The sequence below is a fragment of the Acanthopagrus latus genome, chromosome 13, assembly GCF_904848185.1.
Source record: "Acanthopagrus latus isolate v.2019 chromosome 13, fAcaLat1.1, whole genome shotgun sequence".
Classification (NCBI taxonomy): Eukaryota; Metazoa; Chordata; class Actinopteri; order Spariformes; family Sparidae; genus Acanthopagrus; species Acanthopagrus latus.
The window spans coordinates 5330923-5351898 of NC_051051.1; the positions used below are offsets into that span (position 1 = coordinate 5330923).

General features: G+C 42.7%; 1 protein-coding gene across 8 annotated transcripts in view; it reads right to left on the minus strand.

The window, feature by feature from the left end:
* Nucleotides 1–20976, minus strand: part of LOC119031019 (roundabout homolog 1-like) — a 100053-nt gene that overhangs the window by 20680 nt on the left and 58397 nt on the right. For all 8 annotated transcript variants that reach the window (XM_037119124.1, XM_037119123.1, XM_037119121.1 and 5 more), the window contains one exon: nt 2946–3103. In XM_037119124.1, coding sequence (XP_036975019.1) covers nt 2946–3103 — 158 coding nt within the window. The remainder of the gene's footprint in view (nt 1–2945; nt 3104–20976) is intronic.

Genomic DNA, 20976 nt, shown 5'->3' on the forward strand with positions numbered 1-20976 from the left:
GGGAGCTGGTATTGCAGATTCAGCCATTCCTGTCAGTATTTAATGGATTAGGTTTGGATGTGTGGACTCACAGTAGAGTCAAGGCAAAATGTTCTATATATATATAAATAGACACAAAAGCATAATAGCTTACATCAACGTTAGAGTCCCAGCAGCAAAGACAGGCTGCAACAGAACTTTAACATAGAGGTGGACATTACAGCAATTTTATTGTTATCAATCATTATGCTGAGTATAGATATTGTCTTGTGATGTAGTGATGTGTTGTCTTTTCCTGGTTTTAAAGGCTATATTACAGTAAAGTCATAATACTAATATTATCACTACAATATTGTCGTATTATCATCTTAAAAATGTATGTGTGCATGCTGCGTGAAGAGACTGAACCACAGAAACAGTAGATATGATGTATGAAATATTAGTAATAGTAATTATTAGCATATATAGCAGTGAGTAAGCAATAAGTCATAAAACAATAAATGCATACACAGGGATAAGTTAGGGAACAGCAAGGATAAGGTGCATATGTATGAACAATACATGTGCTAAGACACAAATATAAATACAGAATGCAGTAGAAATCCAAAAATAAAGGCAGAAAATGTGTAGAACAAGAATTGTGAAATCATAATAGAAATAGCAATAAAACTGAATAACATAAAAAATGTATAGGGGCAGTAAGTACTGTATAGGTGTTCTGGTTGAAGGTGCAGCAGCCATGATGGCAGTAAGGTGCACATTAAAGATAAGAAAACTGCATAAAATGAACACAGAATTAAAACAAAGCAGCAAATATGAGACAGGGACCCTGTAACATGAAGGATTTTTTTTTTTTTATCTCCATTTACTTGAATGTCAGTGGGCCCTGTCTATTATTGGCTCATAATCTTCCCCATACTGTGGTTTTTCCATTTCATAGAGTAAGCGTTGATATTTTGAATAAATGCACAACCATATTAATATCAGGTGAGTGAAGTCACTCTGCTGAACCCTGGATAAACAGATTTGTGTCTCAGATCCATTGGACATCCGTCTGCACTCTGACTGCTGAGTAATAACTGTCTCTGAATGCACCAATATCAGATTTTTATGGCAATGTAGTGATGCAAAAAAAAGTATTCCTCGAGGACTGCAAAGATGATCCTGCTCTTCCCGACACCGCTGACGAATGCTGTGCTCCTGCTCTGCAACTTTTCACTGTTTGCTGTAAATAGTGCTGCACTAGTAACTTTAGCAGCTGATTAAAGAGCAGACCAAGCGCTTTTTTGATTTCCTGGACTGACCGCTCCTCGTTTTTAGCAGCAGTTCCATTGCTAAGACATCCAAATGTGGTTTGTCTATCCTCCATCTCGGACACTGAAACCTCAGCCTTTCGTTTTTCTGCTCAGTGTCAGTGTGTTCTCCTTCTTCTTCACATAGCCTCAAATGCCCTACAGGCACACACATCCTGTAGCTGCTTATGGTGGGTTATAGTGTGATTTACATGTATTTGACTGTGTTTTAAATTGAAATCCATGAATCTCTTTTCCCGTGTGTGAGAGTCTTCTAAAAAATTGTTATTAAGAATTAACTCACAACTTTATCTGCATATCAGTATTAATAAATGATGGCCGAGCCACGAGGGGAAAGGCAAGTAGCCATGAATAACTTGTGGTTGGACTCCTTTGGTCTTTGTACAGTAAGCGATGTCTTTGAGTGAACTCTCATGGCAAAGACATATTTCCATATAGAGAAAGATGATTAGAAAGGACAAAGACAGGCACACAGAAAGTACAAAGCAAAAAGCCGCCTTTGTATTTCCCTCAGAGGAGACTCCCTCCTGCCTCTGATCCGAGCTTCTCCTTAAATTAGAGATAGCTGCTCGTGTCCATCACAGTCCCCCGGAGAGACCCTACCTGTCACTCCGCACTAACACGAGCTCCAATCTGCTCTTGTGTGTCCCCGGGAGCACACACAGACATTCAAATAAACAAATCAACACACACGCTTGCTCACGCAAAATCAGTTGCGGCAACCTGGTTCTCCTTTTGAGTTGGAGGAACGAGGAGCTTGTTTCTCGTTGGCCCGAATCATCGGATGCATCCTTGGTTTGAATCCGTTCAGTGTGTACAAATACATGAAAAGGTGCTCACTGCTCTGAACTGTATGCCACATGATGGCTTCATATATCACGCTGTAGCTCATATATTGACAGCTTCTGGTGGCAGCTTGGTGATGTTTTCTGTAATTGTGTATTTTTGCCATTTCAAAAAGCAATATATTTTGCAGAAGCAATCGCTATTTTTTTCATCTCCGTGCAGGATCTCGGAGAACAGATGTGATGTCATCATTTGGTGTTCTCGATAGAGCTGCAACAAAAATGTTGAGAAAATGATCCAAGGAGAATTATGTGCCACCTACTGTCATTTCTCAAACAAAATTGTTAGACAGTTTCTGGTTCAGACTACCTGAATGTAAAGTTTTGCGGCTTTTCTGAATCATCAATTATTGCAAACAAAGATTTTTGGGGGTTTTGGACTTAGACTTTTGGACTTTGGCCTGGTGAGGTCAGCATTTTTCAAAATGTTTTGACATTTAATAGACAAAAGGTTTGACCGATTAATTGTGAAAATAATTAGTAGATTAATCGACAATGAAAATAATTCTTAGTTGCAGCTCTGGGTCTGGCGAGCTGACTTAACAAGCTTAATTTTCCATACTTTGATATTCCCAAGGGGAGAGGTAATTGGTTCTCTAAAGTCCAAAAGGCCAACTAAATGCTACTAAATAGCTGTTTAGTGTAAAGATTTACACTTAATTGCTTCTGTGTGCTTGCAGTGTGTGATACAATAGCACATGTTTAGTATCAGGTGAATGCACCAACCAGTAATCAGTGTGTCTGTCAATTATAGAATTGTGTGTGAACTATTCCTTTAAGGTCAGGAGTGCATGTGGCCATCTCTTACCGTGATCCGTTCGTCTCTGTCATCTAAGTTGGTGCCGTCTTTCCTCCAGGAGATGGTGGGTTCAGGGTGCCCGCGAGGCGGTTGGCACTCCAGCACCGCGGGCTCGCCCACCGCCACCATCACGTCCACTGGGTTCTGTCTGAAGTCATCGCGGAGAACTGGAAAACACACAGGAAAGCAAGCAGAGTCACCGGGGTGGAATTTAATGACGTTTGGCCACGATCTGACACCACATTCAGAACATGTGCTCATGCCTTCAAGTGGGGTTTTTATCGAGAAGAAGCCTCAATTTCAGTAACCGACTGTGGTACTAACAGTTTTCACAGGTGGGAATGTGATGTGACAAACTGTATGCTGATTTTCAGAGACCATGCGAGTAGCTTTTTATATTTTGCTGTTTTTCTGCCTTTTTTTCTTGTTCCTAGAACGGCAATCAAATGCACAAAACCACAAACTGATCTCCACTTCTGCAAACAACGCCACTATTAGGTTTTCTTGTCAGTCACCTAGCAACACTATACTCAAGATCTAAAACCAACTGAACAGCAGGACGTTTTGGTTTTTTGTCTTTTTCCTTGACAACTCATGTTGAAATTACAACTTCACCAGTCCCGTTTGAAGGCAGCACGATAAAAGGTTTGTTTGCTAACTCTGTCCATCACATATTTTTAAGTGCAGCACATCGACTCCTGCCCAAAATGCCTTCGTGCTGATGACATAAAGTGTCACCATAAGAGGAACTACCCCACCAAATTAAAGCAAAAAATTAAGTAAAAACCATTTTAAAAAAAACCCCAAACTCTTAAAGATTCTGACTGAGATGAGCTGTAAAGGTGCCCATTACATCATGTATATATAATTAATGTAAATCAGCACAGCAATGTAACCGTGACACAATCTGCTAGGATCCCCCCTCTTGCGGTTACTTCCTGACTCCAGCGTGGGGACAACGTCTTATTGAGAAAAGAAATCTGCTGATTTAGCGGCTTGTCTGAATGGCTGACAGGGAGACCAGGAGATACACCGCTACGGAGCAATGCGGAAAGGTGAGATCCAGACGGCTCCACTCGCAGACAGCAGAAAGCCACCACAGCAATTTATCATCTTTCCACAACCAGTAGCCTGCGTACAGAGAGCGAGAGAGGGAGAGAAAGATAGAGAGAGCGAGAGAGAGAGAGAGAGAGCCCGCCAACCAGATGCTGAACTGGAGACAAAGCAAACTCGCATCCACTCCAACAAGCCCAGCAGAGGAGTGTGATTTCTGGTGGCCACAGGCAGCTCCTTCCTGTCTCCACCGTAGACCATATGTGTGAAGGTCTCGACTGTGCAAGCCTCGAGCTCCAAACTGCGGATTTCTGATAGGCTGCAATTCTAAACACTTGTGTGTAAAACAAAAAAAAAAATCAACTGGAAAAATGTCAGAGCTGCAGGATTACAGTAAGACAGGGAGTGGAATCCGGATGCGTGACAGAAAACGGGAACATCGCGACTGAAAATAAACCTTTTGTTTCATACAACTGTGTGAATTTCTGCCCCTGACGAGGTGAAAAACATGTGCTAATGTAGATGCCTGTGCATGAGTGACTGCTGTTAAGCATTCCCAGTCTTAAATTACATGGGGGGGCTTAGAACCTGAACAAGCCAAAGGGAGCCGAGCCAACACACAGAGAGAGCAGAGCGGCAGAACTCAGCGGAGCCGGGTTGGGGTGAAAAGACAGGAAACAATGAGGAAAAAGGCATAATCACTCCCAGATGGCGGCAACTCGTTCACCTCTGGCTGCGGATTTGTACATAACGCTGGACAAGGCGGCCCGAGACGCCTGATGAGCCCCGTGGATACGGGAGAACAAATTGGGATGACCTTCTAATTGGGAGGCATTTTGGCCCCCGCACTTCTTTGAGCTCCACTCTGCTGCTCTCGCCCCTGCGATCCTCCGAGCAGGGCTTTTTTTAAAAAAAATTTTTTTTGCGACTGGCTGACTGCAGTTGAGTGAGCACTGATGGGAAACAGCTGTCAGACGACCCAACCCCACCCCAACCCCCCACCCCACCCGCCACCACCCCCACCAACACCACCACCACCATGTCACATGATAAAAGGCATTCCTCGTGGGACCAAAAAAAAAAAAAAATGGTTGAGGTTACCTCAGACAGGAAGAAAGTGAGACCATCACAACTGCACGTACAGTGTGTGTGTGCATGTGTTTGTGTGCATGTGTGCGCTGATTGATTGACTGATACTATCTCATAACTCCAATAGCAATCAGGTTACACATCTGTTTTTACTATCGTGTGAGGTCCAAATGTCTCCATAAGATCTGAAAGGCCTGCGCTGCTTCCTCGAACCCCTTCCTCAGAAAGATTTATTTTGTGTGATAGCGTCGGAGAGGGTTTAAGAAAATGGGTCAAAGAGAGATAAGAGTTAAAAGCAAAAGGAAGCTTTGCGAAGGTTAATGAAGAATCTTCCTGCATGTGAAGGAGGAACAGTTGGCGCGTTTTTTTTTTGTTTTTTTTTTGCATATGCGGGGTAAAGCACACAACTGATCTGAAACATGTGTCTGTAAAAGTGTTTATACTCTCGGATACGGGGGAGAATGCATCTGCTTATTAAGTCATAATAAGAAATTATGCATGCCCAAGTAAAAACCATGCAAGCATACACAAATGTAAGCACCCTGATTCTGAAAATCTAAACTACGCTAAGTCAGCCGTCGACAGCCTCGAATGCCTTTTCCTGCTCCACACAACTCGTGTAATTTCTGCTTGATCTGTAAGCTTAGCCTGACAGTTCAGTTCAGTTCAGTTCAGTTCAGTTCAGTCATTTTATTATCCCAGATGGGAAACTTGATTTGCAGGCAGGGGCACGAGATAAAAAAAACACAGAAATACAAAAAAACAAAAGTACAAGTAACAAGCTGTACTCTCTGTCTGACCCTAAATCGCTCGAGTCATTGGCGTTTTTTTAGAACCAGGCTCCAAATGATGGATGCATACATTCTTTGAATGCTCAAAGTTGATTAATAAAACAAGGATAAGCCCTGATTTCAGGGATATTTCAAGAATTACGCAGAGGTCAATCACTGCAAATTAGACCTTCTTTCTTCCCTCCGCAATAAAAACACAGACATCAATTTTCTCAGCGTGTCTTTGATTGCAGAATCATTAATATTGCTGCTGTATCTCCCCGTGAACTTCGACAACCGAGGCTTTTACTTTAATATCATCTCGTTTTTTCTTCTTCTCTTAGACTCCTGCGTCTGTATTTTGAAAGCTTTGCGTGCTACCGCCTCTAGATTTTTACTCTCAATCGCACTTATTTCACAGGCTACAAATGTTTCACAGGTCGTCGCAGTCACTCATAGTATGTGGGCTGTGAAACCCACTTCCACAGCTTCTGATGCCAGCCCGGCTCGCCTGTTTAGCTGGAGCTTTGCACCTCTCGCTGTCTTTCTTTTTCTCCCTCCATCTGATCCCTCCAGATGAGAATCTCATAGCCCACTTCAAAGGATCAGCCCCTGGCCTCACTACCCGGGATCTGACAGTGTCTGACTTGTTGTTAGTCCTCTGGAGCCTGAGCCAGAGCTTGAAAGGCCCTGCTGCAGCCGAGCTCCAGTAATCCTCTCTGCAGAGTCCAACTGGACCAAAAAGGAACACAAGACAGGGGATGGGATGGGGGCACGAACAGTAACCTTATCACGCTACATCACTGCCTGTGACAGCCAGAGGTACCTTTGGTCACTGTAGTCCATACTAACCCTCCCTTGTAACTCCATTTTGTACTCAAAATGCTTTAACACACTGCAAGTCCAGCTGTGCAAGTATTTTCACACATCTGCATGTCCCAAAGTCACCATCGATACTGCTGCAGAGCAATGATGGTTTAAATATGAGTTTTAAGATTCGCCAAAAGCAGAACAACAGCTGTGCACGCATCTGCTCCCGACTCATATTATAGTGGAGGAACACAATTAGCAATCAGTTTATCCAAATGCCCGTTTAGAGACTTCTGATGGACTGGAGGAAGACGAGAGCAGAACACGTCAGCAATTCCACATCATCGGTTTGATATGTTTCTTATATTTTTCATTTGCTTTGTGATTTATCAGAAGTTGAAACATGCCGTAGTGTGAGTCACTGCTGGCTCGAGGAATCACATGTGGTGAACTTTAACAATCAGCAGCGTCTGAGTGTGATAAGCATAATTGGCTGCCAACTGTGAAATAAATACAGTGTTTTGTGTGAGAAAAATAGATGGAAGGACATGTAACCCCAACTTTTCAATAGCAGACTGAGAAGAAATGTATTCTCTTTTGTTAGAAAGGATTTCAAATGTGTTTGGTTTTGCTGACATTTAGTGTTAAGCAGGCTCGTTCAGCTACTTTATAGAAACAGGTTGTTAGGCTGATTTTTGTAAATTCCCTCTGCTTTAATAGCCTGGGCTAAAACATTTTAAAGGGGCAACTATGTAACTGTTTTCTAGCTACATCCTTGAACTGTAGGACCTCCAGACGGGCAATGGGCTCTGTTTGATATCACCCCACAAAAATTCAAAAATTCATATTCGGGAGGTTTAAGTCTTGATCTGTAAGCCCTTTCCTTCTATCAAGAGCTCTGTCTCCGTTTGTTCACAGTCCCGGTAAAAAGTTACGTAGTGCGCCTTTAAAAAATGATTGTAAAACAGCATTTTTGTGCTAAGCAAACTGACGTAACTGCTGAATGAACTAATTGGCCTACTAACCAAATGAATAAAGGGCTGAAATGAGGTTAGGTTAAACAAATAGTTTGGGAAATGTGATTTTTCTTAATATGAGGCTACACCCAGCAGCCACTTATAATGTTTACAGTAGTAAAAGGGAGTAAAGAGCTAAGAGAATCTAAAATCCACAGACCAGCACCTCTAAAGCTCAATAATTAATACATTAGATGGTGTGTGTTTAATATGTATAAATAACATTTTAAAGGGGTTTTAAGGGGGATTTTGTGCTCGACTGTTACTTGGCCTGGAGCGGTGACTTTCCCTGAGTCTGCGCTGGTTGCCTGGCAACCTCACGGCGATGACAAGACTCTAGGGGTTTCCTGAAATATTGAACTATTCCTTTAACCAAAATAGAATCCCACTAAGATGGAAAAATATGTTAGAAATACAGTAAATCCTGCCTATCACAGGTTACCAGAAGCTCAAAGTGATATGGCTGATGGCCAAACAAGCCCAGCACAGCATTCAATGTTTGGGCCGATGAAACACAAAACACACTTGATGTTTAATTTAATGAATACAACTTAAACAGTTACAAGAAAATGTCGCTGACTGACTGACATTTAATGGACAGTGTTTGAGCAGAATTCACAAGTATTCACTGAACACCGTAATACTCTTAATCCACTGGAAACCCATCCATTATTAATGAATACATGCATGATTTAATCACTTACTTATTCAAGTATCTCATACAGTCTGGCTTCCTTGAAAAGGTTCAATAGCGAGCAGAGGAAAAAATGAAACTTTCATTGAAATGTTGCCTCGAAAATCGAGCTTAAAAAAGAAAAGAGAGGCAGAGGTAAAGATTGTTTCTCTACAAATCGCTGCCTATGCTCTTGTTATTCCTTACATACTGTAGGTAAAGTGTGACTCTATTTCATCAGACCGTGGCAGTGATATGTAAATACTGCAATGGAAAAGAAGACAGAGGCGGACACTGGAATTATGGTTCCTCCTCCGTTCCATGGCACCCTGGACTGAAACCGCACTTATTCCAAGAGCAAGTAGTAATAAGTTAAAATAAGTACTGGCATCTATTACACTGTCCTGAAGTCTTAATGTTCCCCAGTGCTTCAAAACATTCATTTAAGCTCAAATACAAACCAGCCGTCTTTGACGAAAATATCCCAGAGTGCTGGCTTCAAAAATATAATAAATACCTAAAGCTAACCTTAAAAATACAGCAATCGTCCAACCCCTGCAGATATGAAATCTTTGACTTTTTCTCACAATCTATCTCCTGACCTCTCCCTACCCCCTCTCACTCTGCTTTGACCCAGCTACCCTTTTCTCCTCCTCCACCTCCTCTTCCTCTTCTTCTCCTCTCTGCTCTAAGAGAGCTGCAGTCTGGAGAGACAGAAAGCTGCAGGAGAAACAGCTGCTCCACAGGAAAAAAAACAACCAATATGTGCAGCTCGTGTACTGTATAGCTGGTCAGATAGATCGACAAAAAGAAAAAAGAAGCCAGATAGACACACACAAGAGGGCCCTGCACCCCTTTGCAAAAAAGCCAATAACATAATATGAGCTGCAACCAAGCAAATCCAATAAAAAATGAAGGTCCCACACATACAAATTAGGATACATGCATTAGCTCAGTCTCATAACTACGCCACGTGAGAATTGTGGAATAACACACAGGCATCCAGAAGACACCGCACGCTGCTTATAAAGGAAACAAAAATTCCTCGCCTGTCCTCCCTGAGCTCCCCCCCATTTGAATTTCATCTTCTGCAAAGAAATCATTACTCACAAAAAGTCCCAGGGCAACCAGATTTTTTTTTTTTTGCATGCAGAGCCATAAATCTATCTTAGGTTTGGCGTGCCAATTAACTCAACATAGAAGCTCACTTACTGGGATGAAAGCACTCGGTTGCATTTTTTGGGGCCAAATTGTTTCACTTTCACGCAAGTTTTTGTTTCATCTGACTCTGGTTGTCTCTAAGTCTTCCCACATGTATAGCTCTGTCACACCATGGCGTTAGCTACGTCTTCCTGTCAGCTGCATTCGGCTTGTTAAGTCGTCGTAGACGTGTGCTATCTGGTTGTGTTATCGGACACTTATTTTGAAAATATCACATTTTCGACCTTACTGTATCTCACCATTTCTCTTCTTCAATCCACACACAGACATTAGACAGAAAATCCCCCCGCCGCATGTTCACAGCACAAACAGAACATGAACATTTTCCCCAGCTGCTCCCTCAAATATACTCACATTTAAAGGGTGAGTCCACCAATTTTACACATTTTACACAAGCCTTGGGGAGTACAATTGCACATGTGAAAAATTGCACTCAGCCTGGTGGGACTCCTGAGGAAGCTGCGCGTAATCTGATAAATTGCCTACACTGATGTCGCTAAGTGGCTGAGTTGCATTGTTAATGTAGGCGCCAGGTTTCTAAAAATGTTACATGAAGTGCCTACATTACCCACGATGCAATTTTGCCTCTGAGTGACATCAATGGAGGCAATTCATCAGATTACATCCAACTTCCTCTGGAGCAGCAGAAGCTTTATACAACCGATTTCACAGATGCGATCATACTCATCGAGAACTGTACACAAAACTGAATATGTAAACTTTTGCTTTTTAATGTTTATTTTTGGGTCTTAATTTCAACCTACAGTCAGATTCAGATCCATCCATTTTTGGCCCATTAATATATCTGTTAAATCATGCTGTTTTCCACTATTCTACAACAATATGACGACAGATTGCAAAGTCGGAAGAAAGCCTGACAGAAATGACATTACCTGTGCAACAGACACACACAACCTATTAAGAGGCGCTGCTTTCTGACAGGGATTTTTTACGTGCGCAACGATGCTGTCTGAGCGTGCGTGTAAGGATGGATGCACCGGTTCATCGGTTCTCGGATGTTCTGACACTCTAATCCTGTTGATGTACGTGCAGAACATATCACTCGTGAGGAGGGCAGACATTAAAACCAGCTAAAAGGATTGTGTAACCTCCATTTTAATCTCCTCCACTCATCCCGTCCCCACGTAAGAAAGGAAAAAAAAAAAGAAAAAAGGAAGATGGGGAGGAAGAGAAAGAGGGAAAAGCATGGCTGAGAATAAGGAGAGGGCCGAAACAGAGAGACGGACGGACATGAAGCAGATTAGGAGAATTAGTGAAGTGGCAGGAGAGCTGGGTGAAACAGCTCTGATAAGGTTAGAAAAATTGTCAATCACAGAAAAAGTGCAAAAGGTTGACTGAGTTTCTGTTCTGTGTCTTGATTTCTCTCGTTTGCCTCATGACAACAAAGCAAAACACCATCGCTTGTTCTGTGAGGGGGGTTCAGAGAGCACGCAGCGAGGACAAATTTGCAAAAATGACACAACAACCTCGTCTGTAATTCTTTGCTTCCCCACTTCGAGTCACTGAAGCTCAGCGCTCGAACGGCATAAAACAAAACCGATGTCAAATATTGAATCCTTTTGAGAATCAAACAGAAAAAAAGGTGTGAGCACAGTTGTACAGACATTACATCGTGTTTGCTTTTAAGATTTAAGAACCGGCGCTGTGGACGTCTTTATGAGCCGCAGAGAGCTGTATCAACTTCTGGCTTTGTGAGAGCTTGAGAGGAAAAACAGGCCGACAAGTTGTTACACATGTAACACACACACACAGACACACACACACACACAAACACACACTTGTTCTTTTGTTTATGGGATACATAGTGTTTTTATAGAAAACATTCCCACACATAACTTACGCTCATTTACTCTGGAGCAGACAACGGAAAGCCAGAGCGCTCTACCTTTGGAGAGCTGCCATCTGGACCAAACAGTCCACTGCACCGGCCACACCTGCCGTACATCACAGTGAAAGCTTTAAAGAAAGTAAATCGAAGCTGTATTGACAGAGTGGTAGAAGATGTTTTTCATGACCTTGGTTCACCAATGTTGTGCAGAATCCCAGTGTCATGGACAATGTTGAGACCGTCTACAGTGTAAAGCACATGGATCAGATCAGACTACGCTCGGATTTTGAGAAATCTTTGCCATAGATCTGCGTCAACCACCTGATCAGACTTCACAAATCCATCCCAAATCTCCTTTTTTTCATTGTTCCATAATAAATAACAATTAACCAGTTTAAACTATAATCTTACCATAACATTTCCCATCTATACATGTGTTTTCACAAGTATACTGCTGTGTATGTGTCACCTATTTGTTGCCGCAATTATTTGAATATTAAGTAAAACATTGTGCTGCAGAGTCTCAACACAGCTGCGTCGGGATCCACGGATTAAGATTGCTCATTGCTGGATTTAAACCGAGCTAAATCCCCCCCACAATCCTCCAGGTCTTCACACTTAGGTGCAAAGTCCGCCCAGGCGACCCAGCTGTTTTGCGGGTACGCCTGATGATGAGGTAATGTATCTATTTGTAGGTATGTGGGATCGACAGCTAATATAACAATGGTGAAACAAAGTCGACCGTGGATATAGAGGCTGGTTATTAGCGCAAAAACTTTGAGGTAATTGTGTGATTGAAGTGAAGGTAACTTTATGAGTTATCAGACATGGATGAGTCAGAATCCAACCCAACGACGGCCGTTATTAATAACTATATTAACTATACAGAAATAGACATCCTCTGCTGATGGTCTCCTTCACTTATGTAGGTCTGAATGGAGGAATCAGAATTAAATCGAGGCTGTTTCATAACCAGTCAGAAGTCCATTGCTGCCTGCTTAAATTGAGTTTTTTATCAAATTATTTCCCTCCAGCATCAACTGAATAAACTCAATCACCCAAACCTGACGACATGGTAACCACTTCTGAATGTTTTCTAATTAATTTTGCAACGGTTCTGCTGTTTCATTAAATCAAGCTTCTGTTTAACAAAATAAATGAAAAGGGAAAGCAAATCAGACCCAACATGGCAGCGCGGTCCATTCAATCAGCGCAATCGCTTTCAGGCAAGTGTCTCGTTCCTCGGGGGGAACGCAATGCATGCATCTCCAATACGTTGTTTATCGAAAAATGAAGTTTAGTTGACGCATAAAGTCGCTGTGTTTTCTACTTTCAGTGCGGTCGTATATTTGCTAGGAGACTCGCCGCCCTCTCGCTGCTGTGACGATGCAAGCAGCGTATGATTGAGCCAAGATTAAATGTTTATAAGCGGGGGTGGCGTCTGCTCTTACCACCTGTTATTTTGTAAGTAGCCTCCACTTTAGCCCACGGCCATGACATTCGTACAACCACCTCAGGTAAACATACAACCGTATGCTGTGAATTAAACTCGTTAAGAATGTCCTTTACTTTAATCACCCTCCCCTAAGCTTTAAAAAAAAAAAAAAAACAGGGATTGTGAAATGACCATAATCTCCAGTCACACAGGAAACTAGCCTTTAATTATCCCACACAAAACTGGAATTCCTTCTGGTGTGAGCGATAATAAGAGGTGAGGGAGCAAACAACTGAGAAGGCCGGGTGGATGACACTAATGAGGGGCAGGCGCTCGGACACAGAGAGGCGTATGACAGGGCGTTTGACAGTAGCGGGCTGAAATGGCAAGGGAGCACCGGCAATACCTGGGGATTGCTGAACTCCGAGCACAATGACCTACATACTGAGATCCTTACTAACAATACCTTCCCCAGAGGGACCTGACCTCGTGCACAGGGGACGGCTCCCAATCCGGCCCCCGTGGCACGCAAGCATATTACGTTAAAGGTCCGTTCCAGGTGTGAAGCGATCCGGACTCAGTCGAGACAATCAAGATGGTTTGTGATTCAAATCGGATGGAATCTCAGCAGGAAAAAAAAAACAAAAAAACAGCACACCAGGCTGTTTCCGCTGTGAATTCTGACAACAACCTTTTCAATAGCAGGAAGTGCACACCGATGAGCACGTGAACGCCACAAAACCAAATCAAGTCCTCTTCTTGTGAATAATGGAGAGAGCTGGAGGCAGTCGAAACGTGGCCTCTTTTCTCTCCGGGGCAAGAGTCCCCCTCGCATGAAAGCAGAGAAAAGCCACACACACACACACACACACACATACACCGCCCTTTAACCCTCTCATTAGTGTAATCCTGCATGAGGAGAGTAAATTGTCATGAATAAATCCACTTAGAAGCCAGTGAATGAAAGACTTTCACTTTGAGACGGTTGCATTACCATTTCAATAAGCGTGCCATGCTGCAAAACGTTGGCAGTGTTTGACGGAGTAATTGGGAACATTAACGAGTAGATAAAATATGGTTAGCTGAGGGAAGCGTGGATGTAAGTGAGTGTGTGTGCGAGTGTGTCAATTAATTTTTTTTTTTTTTCCACTGACGAAGAAAAAAAAAAAAACACATTTTGAGATTTTTCCCACTAATAAGGCCAATGAATCCCCCCCTGAAGGAGCGAGGTTGGTGAGAAAGACTTTTAGGGGCTTTGTTTGACAAAACAAAAGAAGCAGACAGCAGACAGACCTTGAGACAAATGTATTCTAGTATATCGCCCATGGAAACCTTTTGTTTGTGCAGCGTGACCTTACCGGTGGTGTTTGGAAATATCTCCCTGGGCTAGGCTGAGTTCTAAATAAGCACCTTCTATGAACTGTACACAAAAAAAGGCAAAAAGGGGGGCAAACTTCAGGCTGCGTGCAATTACACACTGCAGACGGAGCATAAATCTCAAGCTTAGTGGGCTGCTCTTTGTTTAAACGAGTATCTACGTTAATTCCTACCTGGCCTTTTGTTTTTTTGTTTTTTTGTTTTTTTTCGAGAAGAAGACAGAGTGGGCAGGATAGAAATAATAAAGAGCGAAAAAACCCAAGAGAGAGGCTCCGAGGGAAGAGTGCACCCGGGTCACAAAAGAGAAAGCAGTGGAGAGGAGGAGGAGGATGAGGAAGAGCTGCTTGTGGGGAGGAGGGCAACGTATTGCAACAAAGAGAAAAAAGTGAGCGAGACAAAGACGTTACAAGCCCGGGTAGGAGTAGAGACGCAGACACAAAGAAACAAAGAGATACGGCGAACGTGAGACTGGAAGAGGAGACTCGACAGCGGCGCAGCTCTTTTTTGCTTTATTGGCGAGGCGGTTGCCAAAAACGGGCGAAGTTGGGTTCCTAACAAACACACACACACGGAAACACACACACAGACACACACACACACACACACACACACAGTTAGCTATATTCCGCATCTTAATGTACCCCGAGGTGCCCTAGTCCTTCCCCTGTCATCAATCTGAGAGACAGTTCAGGGCCCAGGAGAGAGAGAGGCTCAGCGCAGGTATGCTACGCTCTCCGTGTGTGACGGGGAGGAAATAAAATAAGATGATATAAATCAGACCCAGGTAGCAGACAGCATCATGGGCTGCTTTCACACAAATATATGAGACTGTGGCATTATATTCCAAGCTATATTATGCTGATTGACAGGCGTATATTGTGCAGTGAGATACACAACATAACATAACAATGCTTTTTTTTTTATTCAAGCAGGGGGAAAATTGCATTCGCGTGACGGGGGGAAAAGACGCTGATGGTGCAGGTCCAGACAGCAGAACCGCATGCTTCTTAAGGCTTGCGTTTGACTCTGTACAAAAGCAGTCTATACATTTTTACAAAAGTAAGAATGATGAATGATGGGCCGATTTCGAGCCATTTAGTACATCGTGTCGGGTGTTTGATACTGATAACGACGCGTGCAGGCGGGGTTGAAGTAGATGTGGTGAGCCGAGCACCACATTTACCACTGCTCGCTCCAGAGCAGACGGGTGTGAAACAACTGTGGTTTGTCAAGTATTCTGTTGCATTCTCAATTCTCAGTCATTTATCAGCCCCCCCTGAAAAGAGGGGATTCTGGAGAAAGAGTCTGAGCTCGGTGCAAACGTGGACACACACCAAAATACCATCAAAGACCATGAAATCCTAAGTAGTAAGTCACTGTAGCAGACACATTGAATTACCCTTAATCAAGAAACAGTACCCCGACTTCATATTTTACTGCCAACATATGTCGAAGACATTTTGGGTCTGGTATTTCACAAGCACTTAATTACTCTCATATGAATGTTTGTATTCTGTTTATATTACAGATTTGCAATATATATCAAACATTTCATCACTTCTGTAGAAAAAAGACATTCAAAATATGGCATGTGTGTGTTAAAAGAACTGATTTCTAGGTAATACATGTATGTTTTAACATAATTTACTGCCATTTTATGTAATGGCCTTGTAGATATTGACCGAATCTGACTCTTGATGTGCTGTTTGCATTGGAAAACTGGAGCATAACTAGAAAAATGCATTTCTTGAGTAAAGTCGAGTGATTTCTAATGAACAAGAGTGTGATTTTTCCTTTTAGCATTGTCGTAATGACACAATTTCATGGCTGTAGTTAGCTCCCAGTGAACGTCTTTAGCATTAGCTCTTCCAACATTCTGTACAAAGATTTTTGTATTATACAATGATCCAACATGATTTCATGCAGCTTAGTCTACCATAAAGGCAGCACAGTACAGAACAGTCCTCAAACGGTAGTCTTTGGCACCTTTCTGCCTTCAAGTCACGGAGACGCTAAAGAGCGGTGATTTAAAGTAGGAATGGGAAGAGAAATCGAGTATAACGACAGGCTTGTTTGGTTTGGAGCGAGCCGCGCCGGGAAGGAATGACCGAAGAGAGAAATGAGTGAGAGGTGAAAGATGAAACTTTAATGATCCCTCTGGGGAAAACGGGTCATTGCAGCAGTGCAGAGGAGGGTGTAGATAAGAACGGAGCAAACGCAGGCTGTTGTAGATAATACAAGTAATTAAAACAAGATAAACATACACAGGGATTATAAAGTAGATGCAGTGAAGGTATTTTACGTGTCAAATGTATGTGTCTGGCATTGACAGACGGGAGAATCCAGGTAAAAACACATGTGCACGGCAGGATATTTATATGATCAAAAACTGCAGATGGAGCAAACGTTGCAGAAGACAGTGAAGACGAGCGTGAAGACAGATTGAGCAGAGGAGAGAGGGAGGCCGGGAGGATTGTGCTGAAGCAGTCCCCCAGCCCCTTTAATTGGTAGGAAACAAGAGGACTCTGAATAAACACCCGCCACAAGAGAGAGCCGGGCTCATTTTTCCTCTCCTCGAGCTCTCCTCCTTCTCTCCTGAGTGGTTTAACTGAAGCTAACTCAGAGTCATGCTCCCCCTCAAAGCCGCTTCCTCCTCCCTCGTCCTCGACGCTTCCCCTTCACTCGTCACCAGCCCCGGCTGTCTTTCCTCCATCCTCTCCTGTGTATCTGTCTGTTGCTGGGACGACACACTAAACATCTCCAGACTTCCAAATGTAACAACAAATGTGCTCTCGGAGAAGCAAATGATCCCCACATCTCTGCGCCGACCACTCTCCATCTCTGTCTTTTTTTTCCCCCCCTTTGCTGCTGGGCCTGCAGCCTTTCCCTTATTTTCATTTTTTTTTTTTTTGCTTTTTGGTCCTCTGCCTAATTATCTCACGGAGGACGAGGTAGCCCCGACCATCCCCCCCAACCCAACACCTCGAGTAGCACTGCTACTGAAAGACCCTGATGAATAATTTCACGTTTCTCTAGCCTTCTCTTTCTCTCGTCCTCAAATTGATTATTGTACAGAAAGCACGGCTAAAAGAGCAGCCCACTGGGTAATTTGTCTTTCTGACGAGGAGAGTTCGCGGATAGGTATGGGGGAGGGAAGAGCAAGGGGGGGCTCAAATGATATGCAGAGGAAGAGAGAAAAATGTGATTATACACACAAAAAAAATGATACTGGATGCTTCGCCTGGTCTTATCTATGATAGCTCATTCTGTTTGATGTTGTGGTCAGAGGTACAATCAGGGAGAGCGGACATTTGCATGTGAGAATCTCCCTCGGAAGAAGTGAGCGTCGCCGAGGAGCATCCGTAATAACATCAGGCCCACTGGAGCATAATGTCGTCCTGTATCTCCATCCCCTCCCTGTTGTTCCTGCAAATCCCTATGACAAACACCGCCACCGCAGCCCCGTGGCTACAAACATTCATCTGTCAATGTTTGATTCCGCGTAAATAAGAGTGACTGATGCGCCGTTGGATGATGCCAGCCTCCAGGTGTTTCCAATCTCCTTGACAGCGGCACTCCTGTTGGTTGGCGTGCAAGGCTCTCGGTGATGACAGGGATGGAAGGGGTGTCATTTGGGCACCGCAGGAAAGATCACTGAGAGTGTGCACAGACACCCTGCCTTATCATTAGCGGGAGACATTCCGCGAATAAGCTCTGTTGAAATACACGCACCTATCCTGGCTCAGTCGGCAACATTAGGTGAGTCATCTAAGTGGATGGAAGGGGTATTAGAAGACCGAGATGAGGTCAGCAGTGCGCATCATAGGTGATTTTTTTTTTTGGTTGAGGCAAGTGCACACCTGAATATTTTTTCAGTGACGCTCAACACACACTTCTTTTTGTTTTTTTTTTTGTTTTTTTTTAATAGGTTCCTCCATGCAGGCTTTGATTCTCCACCACTGTAAAGCAAGGTGAATCAGCCCCCCACCGAGCCTCCTCTCATCTCTCCGTCTTTTCCTGCATGTACACCGCTGTACAGCCCTCATCGCTCTTCATTCTCCCTCGTGCCTTCCTGTCTTCCAGCTTCAATCTTTGCTTACTCTCATCTCCTTTGTTTCCTCGAAGCTATCTCAGCCATCTCTCAAGGCTTTGCTCCTCCCAGTCGTCTCCTTTCTTCTCCTCAGCTTCAAAACCTTCTCAAGAAGTCTTTCAACTACACTAGATTTGCCTCACTGATTTTTTTGGGCCCATGCACGCTTTCCTCTTCTTTTTCTCTCTCTCTCGCTCTCTACCAGTCCTGTTGTGCTGTTCTCCACCCCCACTAACCCCCCTCCACCACCACCAGCACCACCACCAAACCCTCCTAATGGATCCCATGTCAGCAGAATACCAGAGTAAACCACACAACTGCACTGTGGCTTCATGTCTGTCTCTGCCTCAACGTCTCTCTCTCTCTCTCTCTCTCTCTCTCTCCTACGTATGAAAAAACATGAGAGAGAAAAATGAATAGAAAAACTGCTGGCTGAAAAAAAGAACAAAAAACGATTCCAATGAGATTCTACTGACTTTATGAAGCTCTGTCTCATATTTCAAGTTTATAGCCCGACAGGAGCACACACTCTGTTGCACGCCGGCCAACGCACATTCGTCATGTGTGAGATTCCGCTTCGGTCTGTTCTCTTATTTGATGAAATCTTTAACCAGTGTTTGATGATAAAGAGTCGGCGAGGTGGTGTGCATATACTTCATTGGGTTTTTTTTTTCTGCTGAAGCTTGTGTTTCCTTTGTCCGTGTAGCCATGGAAGCTATCACTAAACACGATAATTACGCACTTATTCTATGTTCCAAAGCAACTGCTGTTGCTTTTTGGTAAACTCAGCATTTACTGTGCATGAGAGGATTTTTTTTTTTCCCCCTCATTTTGTGCCACAGCGTGCATCCCTGAGGAAATTACAGGGAATGTGTTTAATAAATGATCCTGTCTCCTATAACCGACATTTAGACGCTACTAATTTGCAACACTAAATAAGTTTTGTTGGAAACATAACGCCACCTGATTATATCATTTATTAACATTCTGAGGAAATGTTAATTACTGAAATATCAGTGATATGCTTCTTTCTTCCTATATTCCACTATACTTCAGAGGCAAAAATGATACTTTCTACTACAAAACATTTACTGGACAGTTTTAGTTCAGAGTTACTTTTAAGAGGATTTCACGCGACAGAGTTCTGCAGGGAGGACTTCTTTTGCGGGCTGACCCGGAGGTTAGCGACACTCTGTTTCCCTTGACAAAAAGCCAGTTGGATTTTGGATTATTGCCAAAAATAAGCTCTCGATCAAACACATACATTTTGTTCAGCAGAATAATTCACAACTGAGCACCACTTTCATGATATATGAAGCTGAAAAGAAATTGGCAGAAGTAAAAAGCTGAGGTTGCGGTTACAGTCGCATGACTTCAACGTCAGCAGTCCTCAGAGTCTTACTACGCTATACTATACACTTTAGTCTAAACTGATCAATCTACAAGTTTTAAGTTAGAGTTACAACAGCTTGCAACTAAAGTACATCGTAAAGAAGAAGTTTAGAGTAGATCACAGCGTGATGACGTTTAATGTCCCCAACAACTTCTGCCTTCTCATTAAGCCACATGTTAGCTGCCATTTTTTCAAGACACGTAAACACTAATTAATAACATTAATAATATTGGTATTTACTAGCAAAATGTGAAAATCTCTTGAGTTTGTGTTAACCATTCACTTTTAACCATTCAACAAACCTCTTGACTTAAAGACAAAGGGACTAGAAGTGCAAAAAAAACGTATTTTCAGGTTTCAGGACCTCTAGCAGTCTGCGGATGATATGACAAGCTTTTTGAATATGACAAATTGTTACAGACTAAACCAGTGGTTTCCAAACTTTTGCAAAAAGTAGCATGTAATCAGGGTCACATTTTCAGATGCCTATCAGTTGTAAGCATTTCTAATAAATGGAGCTTCCCCCCCTGGAACTTTTCCACATGGTTTCATTTCAAATAAATGTCCAAATGAACAGTAACTACCAACATTTCGCTTGGCTGCTGAATCCTGCGATCCTTTTGCTTCAGTACGATTTGTCAAGCATTTTAAATGTAGTGAACTTACATTGCTGGATCGGTACTGTTACTTGAGTAAATGGTCTCAGCATGTCACTATAATCCACAACAAACTGCTGGTACTGAATTTTTGTACAAACAAATTTAATCAAGGAAGCACTTGACTGACGATGTTTATTCACATTTAAATGAAGCAATCATTTCCAAACATTGACCAAAGTCTCTTTGTTGCGTGAACCTGGTCTCTGCATGTAATTACTTTAAAGGAAACATTAAGTTACACAACAAGGTCAGCGTCACTTTGCCTATGATTGCGCCTTTAATGTGACACAATAATTCGAGTCGATCTGACACACAAAGGGCTGCTGCCATCTCCTACAATGCAGATGCACTTACATGAGTGGTTTTCTTTTTGATAATAGATTGCATGGTTGACAATGAACTGTGTCTGACAAATCATATCCTGTTTGACACTGAAGTTCATGTTGTGAATGAAAAGAATAACACTGTGCCAATTATGTTTTTTATTTCATCAACAATGTGTCACAGTCTTTAAATGAACTGAGGTTCAAAAATCATTTTGTTGAGTGCCAGGTGCAAAATTATAATTCCCACATCAACGCAAAAATATTGGCCTTGTTTGAAAG